The 26,523-nt window shown below is 39.9% G+C and overlaps 1 protein-coding gene and 1 long non-coding RNA gene across 3 annotated transcripts in view; one reads left to right on the forward strand and one right to left on the reverse strand.

The window, feature by feature from the left end:
* cpxm2 (carboxypeptidase X (M14 family), member 2) overlaps window positions 1-22,670 on the reverse strand; it is a 45,912-nt gene extending 23,242 nt beyond the window's left edge. Inside the window, exons 1-4 of one of the 2 annotated variants that reach the window (XM_046068075.1) lie at window positions 22,002-22,670; window positions 17,882-17,980; window positions 6,230-6,339; window positions 3,688-3,827 (exon numbers count right to left, since the gene is read on the reverse strand). In XM_046068075.1, the coding sequence (XP_045924031.1) occupies window positions 3,688-3,827; window positions 6,230-6,339; window positions 17,882-17,980; window positions 22,002-22,284 (632 nt within the window). In that variant the 5' untranslated portion in view covers window positions 22,285-22,670. Of the gene's footprint in view, window positions 1-3,687; window positions 3,828-6,229; window positions 6,340-17,881; window positions 17,981-19,909; window positions 20,071-22,001 lie in introns of those variants that run through there. The other variant, XM_046068076.1, reaches the window with a different exon arrangement.
* Window positions 10,916-26,523, forward strand: part of LOC123982514 — a 79,879-nt gene continuing 64,271 nt past the window's right edge. The window contains exons 1-3 of the long non-coding RNA XR_006827993.1: window positions 10,916-11,048; window positions 11,667-11,804; window positions 12,009-12,254. This is a non-coding gene — a long non-coding RNA (uncharacterized LOC123982514). The remainder of the gene's footprint in view (window positions 11,049-11,666; window positions 11,805-12,008; window positions 12,255-26,523) is intronic.

Consider the following 26,523-nt stretch of genomic DNA (forward strand, 5'->3'; position numbering starts at 1 on the left):
GTCAGAAGCTAAGGAATATAAATCCATTGTACATTAACATATTTATTTTACCATTACAGACTACATGGAGATGCAATACAGAAAAAAATATATTTTCATCCTTGCCTGGTAAAAAAAGCTATATTTTAATGCAATAAACCATCAAAACCATCATAAGATAGATTATAATGCACCTGAATATCTTCTAATACAACTGTAACTGTAAATTTGATGAAAAGATACTGGTATACAACAGTTATTACACACTCTTTCAAAAATATACCAGGCGAATATCCATGTTTTGGCCATATTTACTGTTTATATGTTCACTTTTATTGGGAGTTATCTTCAAAACATTATTTCTCTCCATACAACCACATTCCACATAACATAAAACTTCCAAAACATTGAAATTTGATAAAACCAGTCAATATATATGACCAAAAGCACTCCCATGCTTTACAGGCCACAGCTTGAGAACAGAACATCCTACAGGGCTGTAAGTGGGCTTTTTCTCTTCGTATTGAGATGAATCGATTGCTACCCTGCATGTCTGTGTAGCTCCTACGGGTCCCCAGGAGAGGCCGATAAAGACCGCCTCTGCCAATGCAAACTCTTCTTCTCTACTTCAATCTGGCGACAGAAAGGAAATATATCAGCTCAGCCGATCTCACCTAGATGGCCGCCCGCCACTGACACAAACTACAGCTGTTTTTGGATGGAAAACAGCTAGAAGAGCGAAGTCCGGTACCAAGAGGTTAACCATCATGTTTCTTCAACTTTCACTCAAAAATCAACCTATAAACTCAAAAAAAACAACAAAACGATTTGATAATTATCGTGATAATTATCGATATCGAAAGATATGAAACTTAATGTGATAACATTTTTGGCCATATCATCCAGCCCTAAGCAGGCTGTGTGAAAAGATTAGGACAGTGACCTCTACTATAGCCAGCAATAGCAACCGGACGTTAAGAGAAAAAATACCAATGGAACAGATAAAAAAAAAGGAATGATTAGAAGTTGCAAACTATTATAATTTACTATAGATCTATTCCTTACTGATTGTTAATAGTATGTGTATTCTTTGGAGTTTTAAAGGTCACGTGCACATCGTTTTGTAACAATAGATTTGTTATAGTTTTATGGTAAAATTTGAGCTTGATGTGTCTCAAACTGGGTCAAAATAACATATTTTAGTTTGGAGAAACTGTAACTGTAAAAGAAAAATTAAAAATAACATTGGGTCAAAACAACAAACTGTCTTGAGTTTGATTGGTGACCCACTGGTTTTCTACCAATATTGGCTAAACCCAGAATTAACCCAGAATTTATGGGTATATAATATCACATATATAAAAATTTTTTTTTGCAAGATTAAACTGAGTTGCATTCTGTGAAAAAATTCATCACTGCAAACGTTATTTTAGATTTGATTTTTTTCTTCTTCACAACTGCAGCACTCTTTTTACAGCATTTCTTCTCTTCTCTTAAACATTCTGAGCGTTTCATATTTGTGTATTTGTTTGTTTCCAGAGTTGAAACCTTGTAAATGGTGACCTGAAAACTAGCATATGTTGGGAAAACATAAGTTTTCAAATGTTGAACTTGAGTTTCAAAAGGGCAAATGGTTTTTTTCAAACTTTTTGTGAATGTACATTTGCACTCGGATTGCTGACAGTTCTTTCAGAGCTGAGTTTACCCACATTTCAGAGAGTTGCCCTCACAGTTGCAAGCTTGCAAGTCACATGATTTCTGGCAGTTTCTTGTCTTGGAGCTCTGGTCTGAAACTCCAAAACTGTAAAACAGACGGCTTGAAAAAAGCCGGGATCATGAATGCAAGACTGCTCAGCCAATGACTAAGAATTGTGTCAGTGTTTTATTGACCCAAACTGAGAGTAATTTGACCCAGTGATTTTTCTTTTGTAAAATATGCCAGAAAATGTGCTACTCTGCAATTATACATGATTGTATATATTTTCAATTTACCTGAAAAACACTACCAAAGCTATTTACACTCTGGCACAGTAATTGAAGCGGTGGGGATGTGTAGGCAGGATCTAAAGAGTAAAACATTTTTTAAAAAATATCTACCTACTCAAAAAAGACCTGGTAGGCCAATATAAGGATGAGCTGAGGCAGCGGACTCATCCCATCTTGCAATCAGTAAACACTTACTGTAAATATAATTAAAGTGTTGAAATACGTACAGTTTAAAAACACTGCCTGCTTGTTATATCCCTATGTTTTTCCCATCATCAGAGTGTGATGAACAAGCTTACAGTGCAGTAAAGTCTTCTCTCTCCAGTGTTATTTTTATAATGTAGTGACCTTTTAAGAGAGATGAAAGAATGAGGCTGCACTCCAATCAATCAAACTCATAAATCCTTAATCCCATAGTGAGGACATCAGAAAAGACTTGTGAAAAGGGCAAACACCAGCGAATGTTCTGTGTCATGTGGACAAGATTGAAAAGCTTGTTTTGTTTATATTTCTGAAGTCAAATTTTCCATTTGGGTTTACAGCAAAATCCAAAAGTCATTTAGAGTTCTGGAAAAATTACTGCTGTCTGTCAGCTTCCCTTTAGTTGTTTTGAAACTTATGCCATATGTAGTTAGCTTTTTGGCCACTTACTTTGTTTGGGTTTTTATTAGGTATGGTACTGACGTGGCTCTCTGGTCAGTCCACCATTTTGGTCTAGACTGACTTTATCTAAACAAATATTGGATGGATTACCATGACATTTTGTACAGACATTCATGGTCCCCAGAGGATGAATCCCCTGATGTTTCCTTAAGCACCACCATGTGGTTGACATTTGTGGTTTTGAGTGAAATGTCTCAACAATTATTGGATGGATTGCCATGAAATCTGGAACTGACATTCGTGTCCCAGCAGTCTTTGTGTTTAGCGCCAGTTATCAAGAACTTAGCATGCAAATATACTACACTGAGATGGCAAATATTATGTCTGCTAAACATCAGCGTGTTAGCATTGTCATTGTGAGCATTTAGCACACAACAGCCTTACAGTTCTGCTAGCATGTCTGGAGTGCAGACTGTTTTGCAGACTGAGTGCAGTCTTGCTCAAACTTCATGATGCCAACCTGTGCATGAAATTAACTGCTGATCTAATAGCATGTCACTAACAAAAAACAGAAATGTAGATTTGAGGGTTATTAAATCAGAAAGCTTTTCTGAGATTTCCTGGTTGAGACCTCAGTTTTTCCTTGCAGGTACTATGTGATTGACAGAACACAGAGCATGATATAATATAATAATATAATCTATTTTTCATCTTTTCCTCTTGTATTTAATTTTACTTATTTCATCTTAAATGGACAATATGTATTCAGATAAAGTGAAAAGTATTATAAGTATAATTCAGACTAGAGTAGTGCCATGTCCAACTTTTGCACAAGCAGTAAAACAATCAAATCAGACATAACTCAAAGAAATCCATTTTAAATGTGCCGGATTTTTAAGCTACGTGAGAGGTTTCCTTTCGTGTTCTACGATTGAATGTCTACTAATGGTTTATGACAACCTTCAGACAGCCCCAGATATTACCAGCATTTGAGCCAAATTAGAAAACTGGCACAAAATCCATCCCCCACAATTATCTGTTTAAGTTAGCTTGGACAAGTAAATCCCCATCCTCGAACATCTGCAACTCTCTGTGCATGTCTACAGGGTTCCTACTCACGACCAGAGGGAGCTCCTGCCTTGTGTGATGACCCCTGTGAACTTTGTCAGCCTCCTGGCGTCCACCTCAAACCACTGCAGTGGGTCATCTCTCCCAGCGCACCAGGCCCCGTCATAGAGGTCATCTTCATAAAGGCCAGCCTGCAGGCCAGAAACAGCCATGTGAAGCAGAATTTTATTCTAGATGTCCATGTAGAAACACAAAAACACAGTCCATGTATGGTACAACAACTGACTGTCTCTGCAGCCTCTGCTTTGCTTGTTTGTGTTCACAGTGGAGAAGGTGAAGTATGCAAATGTAAACAAAGCTGAGATGTTTTGGTTTAGATCCTTTGACTATCTAAAATATGCTGTCTAGATTAGAGTCAGCTAAACTAGATCACTCATAATTGTCAGCTGCAACAGCTATGAAACAGGTACAGGCTACATTACTCAAAGTGGATCACACATCAAGTGAAAAAGGGCAAAACAAAGCCAGTGAAACAGAGTAACAAGAATGAACGCAGGACACATCTGTGAGACAGTGCTGAGTGTCAAAAACAGTCTGACCGTTTTTTTCATTTCCCAGCATTCCTGATTTTTCTGCAACAGTTTTAGTGGACATTTTACTGATGTTGGTTCAACAGCTGAAAATGTTAAATTAATTATAATGCATAAAATGTTCTTCTCCCAGAGCGAGATGTGAACAGTCACACTTATATGCTGACAGGTCTTCTTCATCCAAACATAAACACTGTCAGGTCTCTTTGAAGTACACAACTCTTATTTTACATGGAGCAGAAAATATTGAAAGATCGGAACACATAAGAATGGGACTACTTTAGTTATCTATATATTCTCACATCAAAGATGAGTCAAAGGTGTATTAGGTGACTTTTCAACATCATTGTGTTGTGTTTAATTAATTACATATTGTTAACATTGAGATCTTTTAAATGTGTGGTGTGAGTGGGACTTTCCAAAAGACCTCCACTGAATGTGACCCCTGTGGAAAGGAACCAGCACATACACACACACATCTCCAGATCTTATGGTGCGTTCTATTTTAACTGGGAACAAAGTTCCGTCCATCTTATATCTGACATGTCATGTGTTGTTATTGGTATTGCTAATAATTCTCAGTGCCGACTTCCGAATGTAAATGGAATGCAGCACTATCACATGTATGTTGTGGCCCTGTGCCACAACATACAAGCTGATTCGTTGATCCAACTTCCTGTATGGATGCAGGTTCAAAACTTCAAAAAATATGTTCATGTGCATATAAAAGATAGTGGGAACATGTATAAACGATACTTTCATTTCCATGCATGTTCCAGACGTAAGAAGCAAGTGTTTAGCATCCTTGAACCAAATTCCTATAGCAAAGATGCATGTCAATTTTAATGTTGAATTATTTGTGAGATTTGCAAATAATTCTACTGAGGAGGGTCTGTTTTATGTCCCGTTTGTCTGTCAGTTAGCAGAATATCTCAAAAACTTGTTAACAGATTTCAATGGAATGTGAAGGTTTGGCCATGGAACAAGTGATTACTTTTTGGTGCCAATCCAGATCCAGGTGCTGTTCCGGGACCTTTCATGAACTACTTACTTGAATGAAAAGAATCTGGCCCATGTCTCCCATAATTGACTTTGTATTTTGCTGCAGGATAGGGATACAGTTTTTAACTTTCTAAACATTTCTGTTACGATTATTACAAATGTGTGTTATTTTAGTGTTTTCTAGAATTTCCATTGTTCATATTTTCTGGCCAGCATGCATCTCCTAATATCACAAGACAGTTAAATTCATCACAGAACTGTTGGTGTCTGGAATCTAAACAAACTGTAGTAGCTACAAAAGTGGAAATAAACCAAGTTCACTGGCCACAGGCCTAATTCAACAGGCAGCATCTGCTTTCTATGTGTTTCTCCTGATTTACAGATTATTCTTCTCTAGAATGGACACTTTCTCTGTCCCTCTATGAGGTGCACACAAACCAAACAACAGATCGTTTGTTTTGTTGGTTTCCTGAAACATAATGCTTTGCCATCTTGAGTGAATTAAGAGCATGTGTGTGTTTCATTAATTGTGCAGTTGGATTTGGAGCAGTGCAGCCTGCAGAAGATGAGGCTCGCTGCAGACTGTACGCAAACTAATACTCTCAAAGCACAGCTTGCACTAACAGGAAATACCTCTTCTCCCAAATGCCACTCCTTTTTATTAGGTTTGGGGATGTGTCCCTTTGATGGCAACACAATTACTTTCTCTGTTGTGTTAGCTTTGGAGTATTAAAATATGCTGCTCGCTGAAACAGAATGATGTCATCCACACTGAACTGAAAAGTCAGTTATCACAGCCGACATCTTTCCATTGAACTTAAATATGAACTAAAACTGATCGTAAAATTAAAAGATACTATCTCTTGATCATATATTTCTTTTGTAGTGCTGCTGAACATGAAAGCTTCTGAGGAAAGGTGAGATTGCCCAGGGTATGATGCAAGCCCCAACATTTCTGGTAAGCTTGCCCAAGCTACGCCAACACTACATTCCCTTCTTACCTGAATGTTAAGACGACCTCTTTGTGCACCGAGGCCGTAACGTTTTGTAGTTGATGCGTGAAGCTGGAAATCATCAATCTTCAATGTCTCGAGTCCCATGGGAGGGCATTCTAGGTAACAAGAATGACAAATTGGCTTGTGATGGCAATGTTCTGTATCATGTGTTGCATTGTTTCCAGGAACATTGCTTTCTGCACAGAATAGCTCCTGAGTCTGTTGTTGTTAATAGCTTGACTCAACAGTAATGAGCAATTTTATACAGTGAGCTCAAATGTGTGAAGCAAACAAGACAGCAGCTGCAATCTGTGTTTGTAACTGAAAATATCTAATAATAGGTACTCTAGGCAGAAAACCGAATGTAGTCAACACATAGAGAACAATGAACAGTTTCAGTCTAATAATGTGAAATGCCCAATTTAAAGCAGAATGTGATTGTTATGATTGGGACCATTATCAGTATCATCAAGCAAGTCTCCTTTGCAGCTAATTTGATCACCTGATGTACCCACATCACACTATGAGCTTGAAAGTAGACAAATAAGTTAAAGTGCATCAAACGTTACACACTTATGTGTGCTAACTAATTTTAAAATTCAGTTCAAAACCTGGAAAAACAGATATATATATATGAAATGGAGTTTAGCAGCGTGACGGAGGCTTTGATGTCTAAACTGCTATGAATTTCAAAATGTGTCAAGCGTCATGGGTGATTAATGACCATACACTATGAATGCTTCCTTTTTGTAATTTAGCAATGCGCACGTATCACAACCATCTAACTGCACCCTGAATACATGATTAAATTGTTGAAATGACTATAGCAACATCATGAAAGTGATAAAATGGGAAATTGCAGTGGCTACTGCAAACCTGTCAAGGATATTTAAAGGTATTGGGAAAAAGATATACCATTTGATCAAAAGAAGCTCTTGTGTCAGAGCTTTTTTTGAGCTGTTGTTAAATAATGGACTTCACAGATGATTTTGTGAATCCACAGGCTGCAGAATCAGAAAAGTAACAAATTTGGATTAGTAAAAGGTTTATTCTCATATGGTGCATGCATTTACTTATTGCTTGCATGCCCACTGTATATTAAAACAATGATATGCATGCTAGACTGAGAAAGCTTTGGTGCCAGTCCTATTAAAGAGGTGGTATTATGCTTTTTGGCTTTCCCCCTCTCCTTAATTGAGTTACATCTCTTTTTTGTGCATGTAACAGGTTTGCAAAGTGAAAAAGCCCGAAGTCCAGCCCAAAGGGAGTTCCCATCTCCCACAGAAAGCTCTGCTCTGAACCGCTTGAAAACAGCTCGTTTGTAGTTCAGCCCTTCACTTCCTTTCATTGTGACATCACAATGAAAATACGTCATAAAGTTTGCCAAGCGGCTAGCGGGGTCAGGCACGCCCTCAAACCAAGCTAGTCTGAGCAGAGGCCCTTTGGCTCCACTCGCCTTTGTTTGGGTTTCCATTGTAGAAATGTTGTACCTGTACCTGCTTCCAGGTACTTTTTTTCATATCACCTCACCTCCGTCGAGGTTCCAAGCGAGCTGAGGGATACTAAAATGTAACGTGAAAACTTGACAGACTGCTGATTGGTCAGAGAGAATCGTCACTATTCACTGCATCATCATTGCGTGCACCAGACAGAGGCCAGCAACAGAAAGTTTTAGATTTTACAGTTTTCGTATGTTATTTCATTACTAAATCCACTTCTGAGAAGTTTTGAGGTCAGCTGTATAGATTTTGAATATTGACAGTTTCACGATAAGTGATCGCAGAAAAAAAATGTGCTTGAATATTTTCGGAGTTGAGGAGCTCTGCAAGTGGCTGCGGGGGAAGCCTGTGCCAATCCGCGGGAGGAGCGTGTGAGGCTGGCCAGCCACCCGCTCACAGAGCCCTCTGCTCCCACCGTCACACAGACCTCTGCAGCAACAACGGCAGAGGAAAACACAGCTGGAAGGTTTTCATACCGCTTATCTGTCTTTACATTCTGAGGAATGTTGAAACGTTTTAACTTAAAAAAGATAAAGCTGTGTGGATCACTGGTGTGTGTGCCGCATTGAACATTACGTCGTGGCAGTTGTGTGTGCCGTCGCTATGACGACAAGCTACGTACTATCTGTTAACTGTTAAGGACACCGAGACCATTTTACACGCCTTCATCTCATCACGCCTGGATTATTGCAACAGCCTTTTCACCTGTTTAACCCAAAAATCTATTGATCGACTCCAGACTGTCCAGAACTCAGCTGCCAGGCTTTTAACCAGAACAAAGAAATATGACCACATTACTCCTATTTTAGCTTCATTACACTGGCTCCCAGTGTGTTTTAGAATTGACTTTAAAATTCTATTGATCACTTTTAAAGCTCTTCATGGCCTCTTGCCTTGTTATATTTCTGAACTTTTAGTCCCATACACACCAGCACGTACCTTGAGGTGTGTTGTCTGTTCCAGAGTCTCGAATGAAAACTAAAGGGGACAGAGCGTTTGCTGTCAGGGCCCGAGGCTCTGGAACAGCCTGCCCGAGGAAATCAGGTCGGCTGAGTCAGTGAACTCTTTTAAGTCCCTTCTTAAAACATACTTTTATAGGAGAGCCTTTCCCGATCTTATTTGACTTTATTTTATCCCTTTTATTTTATTCTATTTTACTAATCTTAAACGTGTATTTTAGTCTTTTCTTTTTATCTTGTATTGTTTTTGTATTATTGTTTTTTGGGTGTTACTGTCTTTACACTTGTTAAAGCACTTTGTAACTTGTTTTTGAAAAGTGCTCTACAAATAAAGATTATTATTATTATCTCTGGGTACTATCTGCAATGGAAAACAGAGCAGGGCCGAGTAGAGTCAAGTCTATGGATTTGCACTATGGTAGCATTTTTCGGCAAGGCAGCATAGATCGTCAGAACACCGGCAACAGTTCAACGTTTAGTCCTGATGGTAAGATGTGGAACAATGATGTTGTGTGGTTGTAAACTTGAGTAACTTATACCATCTGCTAGGTTATGGTCTCAGTCTGAAGTGGCTTTGATTTGGATCACACTACCTTGTTTCTTACGACCCGCCCTTCTCTGCTTCTGATTGGCTAGTAGTCCATACCTGGGAACTGCGCATGTGCAACTCCCAACAAAGATTTTGTAAGATGCATCACTCTGTAGCTCAATAGCGGAGCGTACAACACATAGGGTGAAAAGAAGAGCTGCAGCAATGTGCAGTATGAGAAAAACATGGTGTTTTTTGAAAATTAAACTATGTAAACCTGTTCTGGTACAACCCCTAATTAAGATTTTGAACCTGAAAATGAGCATAATACCACCTCTTTAAAGGAAGAGTGTGTAGGATTTAGTGGCATCTAGCAGTGAGATTGCAGATTGCAACCAATTGAGTACACCTTGCCTCAACCTTCCCTTAGAAGCATGTAGGAGAACTTATGGTGGCTTGCAAAACAATGTGAAAGGCCTTTGAGCCAGTGTTTGGTTTGTCTGTTTTGGGCTACTGTAGAAATATGGCTGGAAGAGGACCCGCTCATCGTGTAGCCGGCCTGGAATTTCATCATTTTTGGGCAAGGCCACTTGGCCTTTGGTGTCAACTTTTTAGGCCACAAAGGACAAATGCCAGGGTAGCAAGGCCTTTAAATAAAACACTGATTTTAAGTCCATGGAAATTATGAATTTATCTCAAGGGTTAATGATGACTTTAGTTTTTTTTTTCCTTCTAATTTGTTCATGCTTGTTAATAACCATAACCATTCATCAGTCACGCTGGAAGACATTCAAAGTATGGGGTGCTGAGAGAAGGTTAGTGTTTACAATGACTTCATACTAAATGGAACACGATATATTAATTTGAATGACCAGGATAACTTATCTAATTGTTGACAATAACAATTTACAACAATGGGAGAATGATTTACACTACAGCTGACACCAAACTTGATCACCAAACACCAAACCAGATTATACACTATGGAAAACATACTTAATAATATCCATATTGGCCATATTCACCATATAATCTTACACACTGGACCTGTAACACATTGAATAAGATGACAAACGGATCAAAATCAAAAAAGTGTGTGATCCTTCAAGACCTTTTGCACACCATATCTGTAGTCCAAGCTGAACCTGATGACATCAGACCTCATCAGAGTTATTTTCTGACTTGACTCTCAGACTTGTTTCCACTGACTAAGTAGTATTCCACATGACCACTAAGCTGTTTGTGATGTGTAAAATCAGTGATGTTAGCTGTGGACACCTAAAGTGGAGACACAACTGTGAAGCACAGTGCTGTGTGACTGGGGATTGTGATGCAGACTGCAGTGTGTGACCTTGACGTCTTGCTGTAGGCATGTTTTATGGCATGGTTAGTCATGCGGAAATACTGCAACGTAAACAATACTCACCTTAACATAGAACATGTCAATTAAAGGCAGGGTAGGCAAGTTGTTTCTAAAACACTTTTTGTCATATTTGTTGAAACTGTCTTTATACACCAATACATATTACAAAGTTAGGTGCTCTGAAAAAGAGAGTATAAAAATCGGCTGTCTGTAGTCCTCTCAGGGCTGCAGTAAACACAGCCGCTCGTGTAATTCGGACCGAATGCAATGATTGGCTGGGTGACTGTCACGCTCCCTCGCTGTCATGGCTACCAGCCCTGCTGCTGCAGGAGCTGCCCACATGCGCGCACCCGGTCAGCGCTCTCAGACCAGACGAGCGAAGCAGTCAGATCGGGTTGGCTTATCACGACGGTGACTACTGAGGTAGCCCAATTTGCTGAAGTTACAACGTGGTGGCTTCATTTGTGCTGGACAGGTAATCTGGCTTTTTTCACTTTGATGGTAATTTGTTACTTTCATCGGTAGCCAACGTAGCTACCTACTTAGCAAACAGCTAACGGCAGCTACGAGTGCAGGCTGGTGGAGTGAGCCAGAGTACAGATGATGAATTATATGTAACTGTAGCTGAGCTGGAAAACAGCAGCACGGCTGGGAGCTGTGTTTGCCGACCCTAACGTTAGATAAGACAGTGTAGGTGTAGACTGCGCCACCTAGGGTTATTGTTATACTATGTTTACACGTAACATTATTTTTACCTTGTATCTAATCTATTTGTGTGATGATCTTGTGTCTGCAAGCGTTGTTTGACTGTATGTTACTTTGTTATATCTTTGAACAAGAAATTTTTACAAATGTGGCGATGTAGTTGTGTGTTTTTGTAGTTATGAGAGACATTTCAACGTTAGTATACATAAACAACGCTGGCTAAAGGTCCCCAAGTATCTGCGTTGTGTAAGCCACTTATAAAGTTTGACATTGATCATATCTAAACCTACTGGGTGAAAACCTTTTACTGTAATTGGTGCTGTTATGCCATTATTTATTTTACTTGAAGTAAAAAATCCAGTATGTTTGATTTCTACTGTGCCCTCAGGTCAGCTGCAGATTTGGAGTCTTTCATAGCCCCGCTGTACTTCTCACCAGTATATGCTAATCGGACCATCCTGGCTGGCCTGGATTACAACCACTGTGTCCACAGTCCAACCAGGAAAAAAGCTGATGACACAATTCAGTATGTTGCATTTTTATTACTCCGGTGCATTTTACTCAATATAAGTGATGAGTCAAAAAAATCATACAGTATGAGATACAGATAGATGGTGCTGATTTATTGTTGTGATTGTATTTTATGTGCTAATGCTAATTACTGTATAAGAAAACAATGTCAGGTATTGCAAACATCTCACTTAGCTGATACTCCTTTCTGTGATATCAGGTACAGCAGGGTGTACTACAAAAAGTCCAGCAAGTGGAGCTTGTACTCATCGAAGGTGGAGAAGGACTGCAGTTACATCGCAGACCTCCACAGTGCCATCCTCCTCCTCCTCCGATGGTTGTTGAGGAGCTGCCTAGAAGCAGAACCAGGAGACCTGATGATCCCCGTCAACATGGGGTTCAGTCAGGTGTTCCTGCCCCAACTGTATTCCTAGATACAGCAAAACGTACCACAAAAAGTAATATGGTTGGTAGCATTTATCATTTTCAATGTTTTATTTTAAAAAGAAAGATAATAATCTCTAGAACAGGGAACAATATCCTTTGTATTTTCTCTACCCTCCTGGGCATAAAACAATGTACAGGTATTCATTCACACAGTGGATGGAATTATTTGTGCAGCAGTTAGTGACATTACATCTTACACCCTGCTAGCATTAAACCTCTGTATTGTCCTGGGGGATCAGGATAGCAGTTGCATATCTTCCAGAAACAGCAAATTAGTATCATGACACTTTGACCAAGTGCTCCACACTGCCACACTACAAACTGTCTGTATGCTGCCTGACTGAACTGTCCGTTACTCTGTCGTGGGTCTGGAAGATCAGCCATGTGTGGTGCGTGGAAACAAAGTAGTCTGGATGTTGTCCACAGTGCTCAGATTCTGGTCTGTAAAGCAATATATAGTTGTTAAAACCCCAAATTGGAAAGATTGGTGTAATAGGACAGAACATTTATCAACATGATCAGATATTTTTACTGAACAGGGGTTCGTTGTTTTCTAACAGGACTTCTGTGTCCACATTACACACCAGGTCAATGTACATGACACAGATGAGCAGAGCTGTAGTTAGTTGTTGTAATCAGTAAACAATAAAAAAGTAATAACAATAGAGATGGATTACATTTTATAGCACTTTATTTTTGACACCCAAAGGGCTTAGGGGGAAACAGCAGAGAAACTTTGAGACAAGTACACTGGGAAACAATTTACTAATATTAAAATATATATGCATATATATACCTGTTCATATGCTGTTGTTGGAGTGTGAAGCTCAATGCAGGTCCTAGAAGATGTGCTCCTTAGCTTGCACCTCGTCTTCCATCCTGCCTCTTCTTTCTCGGACCCCGGCAGACCTCCCTCCTCTCATTTGCCTCGACCTTGGTCCTGTCCCGGTCTGTGCTTGGCTCTGGGGACCAGTCCTCATCAGAGACAATAATGATGTCACCGTGGACGCTCTAACATGCAAAACCACGTACATGTTAGGAGTCTAATATGAAATTCACGTTCGTGTAGTGTAACATGTAACTGATGGAAACGGGAAAATGTGTATCAGCCTGTTTTTAGCTTTGCCCAGTGTTACCACAGCTGTTAGCACAGTTTCCTGTTGCTAACAGTTAGCTAGCCAGCTCGTTACTCTGTCTTTTTAAACCTATCCAATATTAGCATGCTAGCTTGATAGTGAGTAAAAGCCGGGTTAGTTGTTTATTTTCATAATGATAAAGTTAGATGTTTTCTTACCCCTGATGTGAGCCGCTGCACTGCGCTGCTCTCCGCTCGTCACACTGTGCTCATCCTCCTGCAGTGTCGGCAACGCGCGTTCGCATGTTTTGGGGGCGTGGCTTTGGAAGGAGCCCAGAAGGGAGGGGGTGGGAGTTTCTCTGTTGGATAATTTCAAAAATCCAGCACTTTCTGGCTAGTTTCTCAAACTTACCTACCCTGCCTTTAAAGGAGGAGTGAGTGATTCTGCAGGATTGGTGATACTTGAACTCAACTGGCAAACAAATACACCCATCCCTTTAGTGCTCCATCATAAGCTCAGCCCCCCAACTTTTAAATCTCAGAGGTTTCTCAAGCGTTGAAATGCCTACGCGCTTGCCTGGTCATATAACTTTCTTTTCTGTATATACTCTTCAGACCTTTTCGTCTTTGGCTGTTTCTCGGACATCTCTCCTTCTTGACCTTCTTGCTTGGAGTCCAGCGTGTTCGAATGTGCCGGTGTATAAAACTCTCTCTCCTACTGCCCCTCTCCCCCATCACTCCTGTGCATGACCTCTTAACTGTTGCTTGTTGGCTGGAATAAGGTTGTGTGGCAAGGTCCACACCACTTTCTTTGCTTTACATATACATTGCCAAGGCTGTGTAGGAAAACCAGATTTGTTTTAGAGCACACACAAAACGGAGAGCTTGCAAACTGTGAGGAAGTTTTTGCTGAATTTAACAAAATGTCAACTGAATTATAATCACTTACTACCCTTTTAGGTATTTCTTTGCTTAAGCATTTCTGAAGTAACAATTTTTGAAGGAAGCATGAGATCAATATAAGCTTTTCTTCAAGGTAATTGAAGCAATTTGCCTTATTCTGTCATGTTTAAAGATTCTTATTCTGTCTTCATTTCTGAAGCAAAAGTGTTGTTAAAAAGTTTATTTAAAGTTATTGTTCCTAATTAATGATATATTTTAGAAATTATTTTTTAAGCCCAAATCACGTGTTCATTGCTGTAGACTATCATACTATACTTTCATTTTATTTTTTTACTAATACTATTTTATCGTGCAGGTATCTTCCCAGTCCAAACCAAAGGACATGAGTTATCTACGATGCAATAAGTCCCATAGTTAATATCTTTACTGGCAGTATTGCAATTAGTAGTCCTCAAGATGAATAATCATCTTGTATTTGAGCATCCAAATATTCTAGTAACACCCAGTGATGCCACAGCAATGGTTTGGCATGTGTGCAGCCACATTCAGGGAACTCAGCCTTTTGTTGGAAAAACACAGTCTTTAAAAGAGAAAGCTGCATGTCACTTAAACATGTTTTCATTTTCTGCTGGAGAGAGTTTGCAGTTCATTTGAACAAATGCCTGTATTTAAGTGATTGCAGAATCTGAGATAAATAGAGCTCTTTGTGTGAGATTGGCTCATCTTTTGCACTACAATGGATATCGCCAAGTGAGGGCCAAATGGGCAAATCAAGGTTGACGTGTGAAATCCCTGCTGTCCAACAGCTCTTTGGGTCAGATCAAGCTGCTTGCAGACTTCCCCGGATCACAGCGATGGAATTTCAGAACAAGAATTTCCAGTTGGGCACCAGTCTGTTTGTACATGTAGCATATGCTGCACATGTCGCTGTAAGCCAGGACTGCCTTCACAAATGAACACCCAGACGTGTAACATGCACAAAGAACACAAAGGAATTTTCTCACAGTGGATCTGGACTTCTGCAGTATATATACATGTGAAGTTTGAAATACAGTTCTGCTGTAAAGTATATATTTGATCCATTAAGGAAGCTGGCTTTGCATCATATAAAACTGTTCCAGCAGCCTGATATGTGTGAGACGATGAAGACCATCAATCACATGCACCAGGATTTTTAAAAAGATCAGCATCCAAAATCCACACATGCATGAGACATTTTATGTTGGGTGCATAGCTTGACACCAAATTAATTCCTGCTGTAAAACTGAAGTGTAAAAGTAGTTTAACAAGCCAAATTGCGAAGCCGCTGGTAAGACCATTTAGTGTAGTTTTCACAGTAACTCTATACAATAATAAAACACGTGTTGATCTACTTGTGACCCTGTATGCGAATATTTAAAATCCTCTTGGAATCAGACACATACTGTAAGTCCTCAAGCTTTATGAATGGAGTAATCACAACATATTAGGGACAACCTGGCCCTTATAGCAGCCCAAAGGATCAAGGTTAGCAGGACAAAAACATAGATGGGTGCCTGCCATGATGTAAGCCCTAAATCATTATTAACATCTGCATGCAATCCTTCGCAAGAGGACCCACACAGGAACACAGCATCTGGCTTCAACAATAATGTGTAACAGAAATGACAAAACAAGACAGTCAAGGCCTTATATGTTGCTAACTGGGCCACTTGCCACATTACTGCTGAGGCCAGAAACCCATTCTGGGATGAAGGTTTAGTCAGGCTATTGTTGAGAATGAGATAAATCTATGTGACAAGTTCTTATTTTACATCTGGTGATATAGTATTTAAACAATTCAGGTGTATGATGTGTTCATATTGCTTTTCAAACAAACACAGTAAATTCTGGAGGAATTGCTTTGAACACTGTGGTAACAATCTAAACAGTAGTGGGGTCCTGTAAACTTGAAATATTAAAGCGGGTAACTTTTGCTTAACAGCCCTGTGGCCACAAATGACAATTGCAGGATAGTAACACAAAACTGTATGGCCCAGTGAACAACTTTCATTCGAATTAATCTGCGGGCCTATCCATCTTGGAAGAATCCGTTTATAATACGATACAATCCAATATTCAAGTATTTATCTATGACATTCTACAAAATAGTGTAAGTAGCATACATAGAGAAGAGTCAGAAAGTTAGAAACTAACATTGTCAGTTACATACCGATATCTAAAAAATCATCTATGAAACATTAGCTTGCATTAGCCAACAATAAGCTGCTGGTCATACCAGACCAAGTAAGGCTATAACAGCAAATCTCCTCAGTGTATTTCATTTGGCAAAATTTGAATTAGTCATTGGAGTTCAGCTTTTAATTTGTAAAAAGAAGATTATGTTATTTAAGTTACATAGTCTCGCTTTAAAAGAAAAATCATTTAACAACTCGTTAGAGACTTCATCCCGATTAATCATTGAATATCATCATCAGCTACACATCAAGCCATAATACAGTTTTTACTTTTCAAGAGCCCAATCTTTCAAAATCTCAAATGAATTTTATCAAACTCAGCCAGTACAGCTTGACTGTGCACAAGCTGTGATATCTGATATCTTGTTTCAACACATTTCTGTTTTGGGAATGTCTGATAAACTGAATGTCTCAATGAATCTTAGATCACATCTTAGATGCCTGTTTAATGAATTCGCTATTGTTTTGGTATGTGTGGATGTGGCAGGCCCCGAGGCTCTGCTACACTTCCAAATATGTTTGAATAATTAGAAATTTGGCGGTAAAACAATTTGTAAAGCTCAATTATGGAGCTCTTGTATAGAACGTACATGATTTTACGTTGTTGAAGCCTTCAAAGTGTGACCCTGATAAATCAGCTGTTACCAGGAGACGTTGAAACAATTTCGGAAAACAAATGAAAGCCGTGAAAACATGATTTTGGGAGCCTGAGCCTTCGAGATCTTGACTGTGTGGGCTTCTTTGTGCCAGGCGTGATGGCAGGAGTTCTCATTTTCCAACATGCAAGAATATCCAACTTTCTGCTCCCATTCCCATGTGCCAAATTAAAAATTTCTGTCTGTCTAGGTAGGTTCCTTACAATAGCTTCAACATAAACACAGAAATTCACAGTTGGCCACTACAGCCACTCTTAATTTCCCAGCGTTATTAAATACAGCTTCCCGTTATGCTAGAAATGTCTGTCACTGTGTAAATAGGTTTAATAAGGGCAATAGCAGCACGTTCAGAGCTGTGGAAAGTCTGAGGTCAAAGCACATGTGCTTTGCCCTGAATCCCACTTTCAGTTGAGCGAGTTTAATCTGTCATCAACATGACAGGAAGGCTACTGGGGCATTCTGGCTTCAGTTTAGCAAATATACAGTGGTCCATGGAAACCAAACACAATGCTTCATAGGCAAAGAGGACATCAGTGCCTCTGTGGCTTGACTCTACTTCTGAGAGCATCATCTTATATAGCCAGACTTTTCCTCTCAGGGACAATATGCTCTCTGAAAACGCTTGCCCTTTCCAAAATATTTGTCATCTCAGAGAGAGTTTGTTTCTTTTTTTCCCCCGTGCGAATGGCTCCCGTGAAAGCGGAGAAATGATCCCTGCACATCGGAGGGAAGATGAATTTTTATGAGATCATGAATTTCCCATAACAAGGGAGAGTGACATCAGTTGTTCACTCACCCTCTTTTATCGAGTTGTATTGTCCTTCTTCTGAGATGCTGTTTGGGGCTTTCAGGGTGCTCTTCTTGTTCTTCTCAGCCTTTTTGTTGGCTGTTTTCACTAAGAACAAAATGACATTAATACAGGAACAAAAATAAAAAGTTTTCATTTTTTAGAAGGAGCTTCACAGGTCAAATAATCTTTAAAACAGCTTATTCATTGTTAACAGAAAAAAAAAAACAATCGTTGGATTGGGTCCTACACATATGGATAGATTTAGGATTGGGGACTGAACACAGAGATGATGTCTGGGCACAGAATTTGAAAACATTTAACCCTTGTGCTCCTTGCATTCGATTATAACGTGTCTCACTCGCAATAGTTAAGCCTCTGCTGCTTTTTAAATTTGCACTCTTATTTAAGACCTTTAATATAGTCATACCATCTATAGGATAACTGCCTCAAGTTTCAAATCAGTCACGGAAATACCCTGTACAAGAGGCAGAAGATGGAAGTGAAGCGTGTGCTTTTTATTTGAGTGTCAGGTCAGGATAGGCTCCACGTGATAACAATCCTTCTCACATCTGTAAGTCTTTATCCCTGTCTCATTTTGGGGACAGGTTAAATCCTCAACAATGCTCCGAGCTGCATATGTGGTTTAGCATAACGGATATAGAAGGCTCTGCAATACTCACTGCGATTTCAGGTTGATGGTACATAACAACAAGTCCCATTCTAATTAAAACATCAGTAAGCAATAAAATGCACTCAAATATCAGATGTTTCAGTTAAGTAATGGGTGCTTTAAAGGGGCTATATGTAGTTTTTCTACTAAAATTAATCCTTTTTTTATTGCCTGTGTGTGAAGGGGTTGTAATCTGACATTAAAATGATCCACTTGCCGGGTTTGGCTATTAACTCTGAAGGCAAGTATTCCTATTTGAAGGATCCAGGTCGGATTTTCTGCAAAATTCAGTGACACCTGCATGTGCACTCCCGAGCCTCTGGCTTTGTCTACTGACTTTGCACTCAGCAGCGACGACACTGCAACTTATGACATGGAGTCTGCTAACACTAAGAAACGACCTGCTCCCAGCACAACAGAGACTCCAACACAGACTCCACCACAAACTCCACATAAGGATAAAAAACAAAAAAAGTTTTATCTGCTGAAGCTCATCAGGACTAATGTGAATCGGATCGACTTCGGACGAAAACACTGATCAACATCGGCAGGGCTTTTTGAATCATGGAGAAACCTCCGCTTTGTTTTGGGTATAAAAACAGACCCAGAGTTGGCTTTCATCCTATTGGACAGGTAAGCTAACATTACTACAAAGAATGTAAAATATATTTTGATTTTGTGCTTCAGTTGGCTCAAGTTAGATAGCCTTAGCTCGCCGGCTAACGCCGAGCAGTTGCTAATGTTGTCCAGTGCAAAGTTATATCACTTTCACATGACTTCACCAACTAATGCAACCCATGTTAATTTCCTCTATACCACTGTTATGTCAAAGTGTCAAAGCCTGCAAGAAATGGTGTAATGGTAAAAAGCTAATGTGGAGCGATTTGTTTACTATCCCATAGTGATGCAGCCACGAGCAGCCAGCTAACGCTACAGAAGCTCGGACCCGCCGCTGTTTGCTTCATAACGTTCAATTTAGATTTATTGCCTTTAACAGATACTCAGGTACACAGCTTCTCCACCTCTCAGTCGCTGTAACTAACATGACACACATAATATACAACCCAGTGGAAGAGCCATCCACTAAAACTACAGTTAATTTACTTACTGCGGTCTAACTGCTATAAAGTGTGACACAATCTCGTTATAATATTCAGTCCAGCTCACTAACGTTAACAGTTTCATTATCATCCAAAACATGTAGCTGTGCTGAAATTGCTGAGCCTCCGGTGACAAATACACAGATAGTAAAAGACAGTTACTGAAAGCAGCAGGCGAGCTAACGATGTAGCACGTTGGCTAAATGCAGTGTAACTTTATCAAGCTGATAAAAATATTACTGTAACATTGTAGTGGGAGTTTACCTGAGTTTCCAGCATGTTGTGTGAAGCTGGCTCCCTATCTGTCTATAGCTGCTTTCACTTTGCCTTTTTTCGGGAGTACTGTGCCAATATGCCGGTGTCTCGCTGCACTGAATGAAAGGTACAGCGCCGGTGTCGATCCACCTCTGAGATGGCAACGTTGAAGTAACAGAGCCTGAACATGTCTGAGTGAAAAGCCACAGCCTGCATGCTGGTGTTCCTGAGTTTATTGCAGGATTTCTGTATGAAAGTGGTTGTGTTTCGGATTCTGCTCGCTCATGAGTTCAAGCAAGCATGCGTACAAGCGCACGCCTGGTTGCAATCTTAAAACCGCACCGCTAGTGGCCGCTGGAAACTACATAATGCCCCTTTAACATGTACCAGTTATTGCTAAAAAGCAAAAAAATACAAGAGAGACAAGGTATTCACCCCAAATTCACTATATCAAAATCTAATTTCACAATAAAATAACATAAGAAAATTAGGATTGTGGAGTGAAATAATAAAAAATTTAGATTTAGAGACACAAGGTTTTTCAAATTGTATGCTTTAATATCAGTTGATGGTCTACATGCTACTCTAAAGGTTGAGAGACTTATCCAACCTCTTTCCCTATCCAAAAACTTTAATGTCATTGTCAAAACCAAATTGTGTCATCAAGCTTAAAGAAAGTTTTTTTCCCCAACAGCAACCTTTTGATTAGAGCTTAATAAAATCTCCAAAATGGAAACATTCAAGAACCAAACATCCCCTCAAAACTGTACCTAAAGCTGCATTAATTGAATTTTGTTTTTTCGTTTTTTATTTGGTTTTTTAAATGAATTAATTAAGTTATTTATTTGCCACTTCGGGGAAGCAGAAGTAGCTATAAACACTGCCTTGACACATTATCACCTTTTAAAATTGTTAGGACAAATATCATTTCAGTCAGTATTCATGGGCCTGTAAAAACAACAGTTTATGTTTTTAATAACCGTGCAGTGTGATGGAGATAAAACAAACAACTGTCATCAAAGGAAAGCAGTGACTTCTTTCTGTTATCATATTTCTCCTCTAGTCCCACCTGGCAGCAGGTATCCCTGCAGAGACACGTGAAGCCAGATGCCTGAAACATGAGGTCACTGTCGATACAGCTGCTCTAAATTTTCTGCCACCAACCAACCAAAAGCTTCACGCCTGTTACTGTCGTCCAATTACCTGGCAGGATCTTAAACATATCTTCAAACCTGCTACTGCATGTGCTTAGAGTCCCATACAGAGAGCTTGGAGCTGTACATTTCTGTCTTTCACGTGTTCTGGCTCCTGCATGTAATGAGGTCCTGACCTCTGCCGTGTGTGAGACGGTTAATCCTGCTGTGTGCAGGGGCCACACAGAAACATGGCTGTGATCTATGTGTACTGGGGAGTGAGGAGGAGGACTACCTGTGGAGGTCATTGTTGTTGGTGTTTTTTTGTCTCTGCACATCCATCACCATGTAAATTGAATTCAGCTGCTCCTCTGAAGTCCCTTAAATTATCAGTTTGAACCCAGCAAACAGCGTGAGCGTCTGGGGCACAAAAGCTGACTTTGAGAAAAAGCAATTAAACATTAACTTTCTAAACACTAATCTGCAACTTCCATCTTTGCTCTTTCAGCTTTGTGTTGTAACACAAGTATCAGGTTCAGCTGATACAGCAAGCCGCAGAACCAGGTGGTAATTTTCATGGATTTTTAGTTTTGCTGTTTAATTCCAAAGCTTTCATACTTTTTCTATACATACAATGTTGTCTTGTTATCTTATTAAAAAAATCAAAACTTGCCTTAAAAGGCAAAAAATAATGGTTAGCCGTACACTGTCATCTAGTGGCAACAGTGACTCATACAGGTTACGCATAAAGTTTCAGCAGAACTTTCTTGTTTTCTAGCTTAGATGCTGCAGCCACACAAACCTCTACTGGCAACACAACAATTTTAAAACTCATTATTGCTGATTGATTGCTGATGTGAATTTCTGCAAGAATATATCTTCACTATCGTATACACTAGAGAGCTTGTGAATGAAACTTAAGAAAAGCAACACTTTCTCAAGTTCTCAAGCAATAGCGGTGCTTTTACCTGATTTTGCATCAGCTGTGGTTTTATCCGTCTGCCTGCCACTGAGTGCCTTTCCCTTTGGAACTTTCTTGGCAGGGTTTTGGCTGGGACGCTCATGCCTGTTAGGTATTGAGGCCACAGGCTTCTCCAGCATTTGGACCTGGTTGTACTGATCTCTTGTCAGCAGCTCCTGCATGTAGTAATCCTCATCCTCACCCGTAGAGCCTAGGCTGAGGTCTGCAAGACCCATGAGGAGTCCCAGCAGAGCCAGGGGGGTTAGGTGACTGAGGCGTTGTCTTGTCATGACCCGGGGGATTATCTCCAGCTCAGAGTCCCAATGCCGTCTCCAGAGGAGCTTGCTGCTGCTGCTGGGCTGTGTCCCATCAACTGCTCCCCTTCCTCTCCCTTCCCACTCCAACACAAAGAGTTCACAAAGTTCTCCGAGCGCTCCAAGTCACTGACGAAAGCAGCAGAGCCAGAGGGTCCATGGACGCCTTAGCCTGGGAAAAATGCAGTGAGGGAGTGAGAAACACAGAGAGCGGGAGATGAGGGAGAGGAGAGGGAAGAGGCAGGGAGACAGACAATACAGTTCCCTCTTTTAGATGTTGGCAGGTGACTCAAAAAGAAACTGTTTTTCTTTTTCTGTTTTAAATTCAAACCGGTACAGACAGCTGGCACAATGCAGAGTAATTTTATTGGTGTGGGTAGAAGTGAAATAGGGATAGAAATGGGAGACATACATTGACACATTCAGGATCTGCTTTCATCTCCATCTCCTCCCACTCTGTCTGGGGCAGGCGCAGCTTTAACCAGAGGAACGTTTCTTCCTGCCTGCGGGGGAATCAATTCAGGACTTGAACGGCTCTTAACCAGTTTGAACAGCTCTTTACCAGTTTGTAATTCTGTGTACAAATGAGTTGCAGAGGCGAGTTTCTTGATCCATGTAGGGGTCTGTGCCAGTCTAAACTGGCACAAAACATGCATTCCCAAACAAACAGTAGCAGTCATCTGCTCTTTTCAGTTTGACCAGTAAATCACACTGGGTGTACAGCTGTTAGAGTTTAGTAAAAGTGCACTTATCACATTGAATGTCAGCTCAACACCACATGAAATCCCTTTACTGGGAAAGATAATTAACTTGTTGCTCGTCTTCAAGCTGCCTCATTTGCTGTTCTTGTTTCAGCCAAGACCTGTTTGGACTCTGCAGTAATTTACACATTAACAAGCGGCTGAAATTTAATCGAACAAACTCTCTGTGGAGCGTCCAGGCGTGTTCCAACACAGGGATGGAGCGATGCCCCATATGTCACAGCTCATCACATCAGCGCTGTCTGTTCCTCATGAATCTCTCTCTCTCTCTCTCTCTCTCTCTCACACACTCACACACACTCACACACATTCACACACATTCACACACATTCACACAAAAACATGACTACAGCAGCTGACAAACCTCAAAGCCAGCAACCAAACTGACACTCCTGATTAAAAGCATATTTCTTCAACTACAATGATCTATCTATTTGTTAAAAAACTATATATTTAAAAAAAGATTTCATCACAAGGATCCCAACATGTTCTCTCTGGCATTTAAGAAACATTTGAAGTTATTGCTAAGCAGAGAAGTGTCTAGCCTTGGGCTTTAAAGATTTAGTCATCAGGAGAAGTGGAATTTTATGAGGCATTCGCACAACTAATAAGTACAGCTTTTGACATTTCATCAACCTGAGGCAAGACAAACTAAGGCAAACATAATAATCCCTTAACAAGCCTTGTACCCCGCCTGGACATTGCCCGATTTAAATGCAATGGTTCATTACACATAACAGACATTGCACACAGAAAACTCCCAAATGATTGTCTTTACACCTGAGACTAAGAGAGCTTCTGAATGGTAGCTAAGGGAGGCTGAGGCTACAGGCTAATCCCAGAAGAACAGGATCTGGAGTGGGTGGACAGCTCAAGGCTGAAGGACTCCATGCTCGGCTGGCACAGTCTTTCGCCAGCAGGCATTTGCTGTTCGCCCACTCCTCATTTAGACTACACCCATCCCAAACTGTCTGGGGGGAAGAAGGAGGAAGGAAAAGGAAAGAGGGATAAGAGGCGGAAGGCAGCCAAGAGAGCTGTAGCATTTTACCTCAAAGGCTTTGAGACACGAAATGTCCTCCCTGCCAGTACACCTATAAACAACCGTTACTCTGAGAGTGTCAGGTTTCTCTGAATGCATGACTACACTGCTGCTATGCCTCTGGAGACAGGTCTACATTACAGAAGCGATTAATTTATTGTTTTATAAAGGATTTCAAAAAAAGCACCTGAACACACGCATCTTTCTGTCTTTTCACCACCATTTAAAGACGGTAATGTGACAGATTTGGCTGTGTTTATTAGTTGTGGCTCAAGGACTCCGATCACGTGGGACTGAATTATTTCTGGGATGTAGTTGATTTCTAGGAAGTGCTGCAACAAATTTCACTTCGTTAGACAGAACTTTCATTCACCGTTTACAAAATCTAGCCAATATACAGCCATACATTTATTTCCTTGCCTTCAGTTTAAAATGCTGCAGCAACCAGAACCCTACTGGATCTTTAAAACCTTTTCCAAGAAGTCCTTTTGGTTGTTTTTCATTGCTTTATAAAATATGACGATTTAAAACATGATTCATCTCTACCACTTCTGTGGTTCTGGTCTATATTTACTTTTTGGGAACAGTGGGAAATCACCCTATCCCTAGGAATAAGTCCACATTGGATGATTTCACATTGGATGTAAATTCTAATTTACTGGAAGTAGCCTGCCTCGCTACATAAAGGGTACACTACTTCCTGCAATGTGGAGGCTGGGGTGGATGGGCATGTAGGTCATTTGACTTTTATGCATTGACTTGAATGCAGGAGCCCCAAATTTGCAACCCATGAAAGACCTGCAAAAAACATTTGCTTTTTGATGAACTATAACCACAATCCTAACCTTCAGTAAGTGTTTTAGTTACCCAACACAATCAAACCCATAACTGAACCGTAGTTGCCAGTTGTTGCAGAAGGCAAAAATGTTTTAAATGTTGGCACTGGACCTAAAAAATAGATTGTAATTGACATAGTACAGGGCTCTGCAAAATCATCCAGTATTAACGTTTTTAAAGGTGACTTGGAACAACCTGCTCAGTTTCTACCTTGAAATCTTTGCTTACATTTTTTGCTTATTTTTTGTTTTATTAATTCTTTTTTACAGACTTGCTTTTACCCTTTTCTTGCTTTCATTTTTCTATTGAAATGTTTGTGTGGTTATTTCATTTGTTTGCTTTGAACAATTGTTTTGAGAAATGCTCCATAAATAAATTATCATTGTTGTTATTGTCAAAATCAATTTAGATTCCAACCTGCTTATATCAAAGAGAAACCTTATCGCTGCCAGAGTGATATGCCACTAGACACATGGCTTTCACAGAATGAATGTACTGTAGTTTATAAGATGTCAACACAGTCAACATTTATTAAAGCATGAAATGATTTCCTAAACATGCTGTCTCAAACAGCCAGAATGTCTGCATTAAAATATCTGCTATAGTCTGCAACAGGCAGATCAAACAGCTGCTTATCATGCCGTGGAGCAGAACAGCCTGAGGCAGGGATGTTGTGACAATAGCTCTCTTTCTCAGCAAAGAACACCCAAGGTGGGAGAGTGATAGCTCCTGCCTCCTGCCCCATAATCTCTTAGGAGGGGAAATTCCCAACTGCATTCTCATTAACTGGATGTCAATGCCAGAGTAACAGGTTAGAGGCTCAGTGGCAAATACCTCCCTGCCACTGCTTTGGCACCTTGTAACTGATGAAAAACAGGGGCTGGCTTATAATGTTATTGTACTGTCCAGCAGGACATGGCAAGGCTGCATTTTCCTTAACAAACAACATGTAGTTTGTTAAAACATGTAATTCTCTTTTCTTTCTGATTGAGGGTGGAATCTGAATGATGGGTAACCTTACACACAGACAGAAAATATTATGCATGCAAACACATTTTGTAATAATCAATCAAATACAAGTACAAGAGTGTGTCAAACTGGCCTACAGCCAATACTTCTAATGAATCCTGATGTTAAGAGTTTGTTGAGGACAAACAGGTATACCACTGGTCTACAAGGACAAACTTGCCATGTCTTATTTATTATTTTACACCTCAACTGAAATGTAATGTGACATATTTATGGATCCAAATGTGGCATATTACAACCCTGGATTTACTACTTTAAAGCACGTGCATTTCATTATGGATGAACTCCTGGTATTATTGATATTCAGAGAGGCAGGGAAACTAAGTCTGCAAGCTAAATCTCAGTTCACCTTAAATTAAAAGACAAACGTGTTGAACATCCCCACATAGATGACATTGGTTCTGTCCATGTTTGAATTTAGTGTTTGTGCTATGTAAATTTGAATGACGTAGATGTGGAAAAAAGTACATTAGAGCCAGTAACTCTGTTTTTTATTGGGAGGCTTGAAAGGCATGTCACATTACTTGCAATGTTTTTGGATATTTAAAT

Source organism: Micropterus dolomieu, linkage group LG14 (genome assembly GCF_021292245.1).
Source record: "Micropterus dolomieu isolate WLL.071019.BEF.003 ecotype Adirondacks linkage group LG14, ASM2129224v1, whole genome shotgun sequence".
Classification (NCBI taxonomy): domain Eukaryota; kingdom Metazoa; phylum Chordata; class Actinopteri; order Centrarchiformes; family Centrarchidae; genus Micropterus; species Micropterus dolomieu.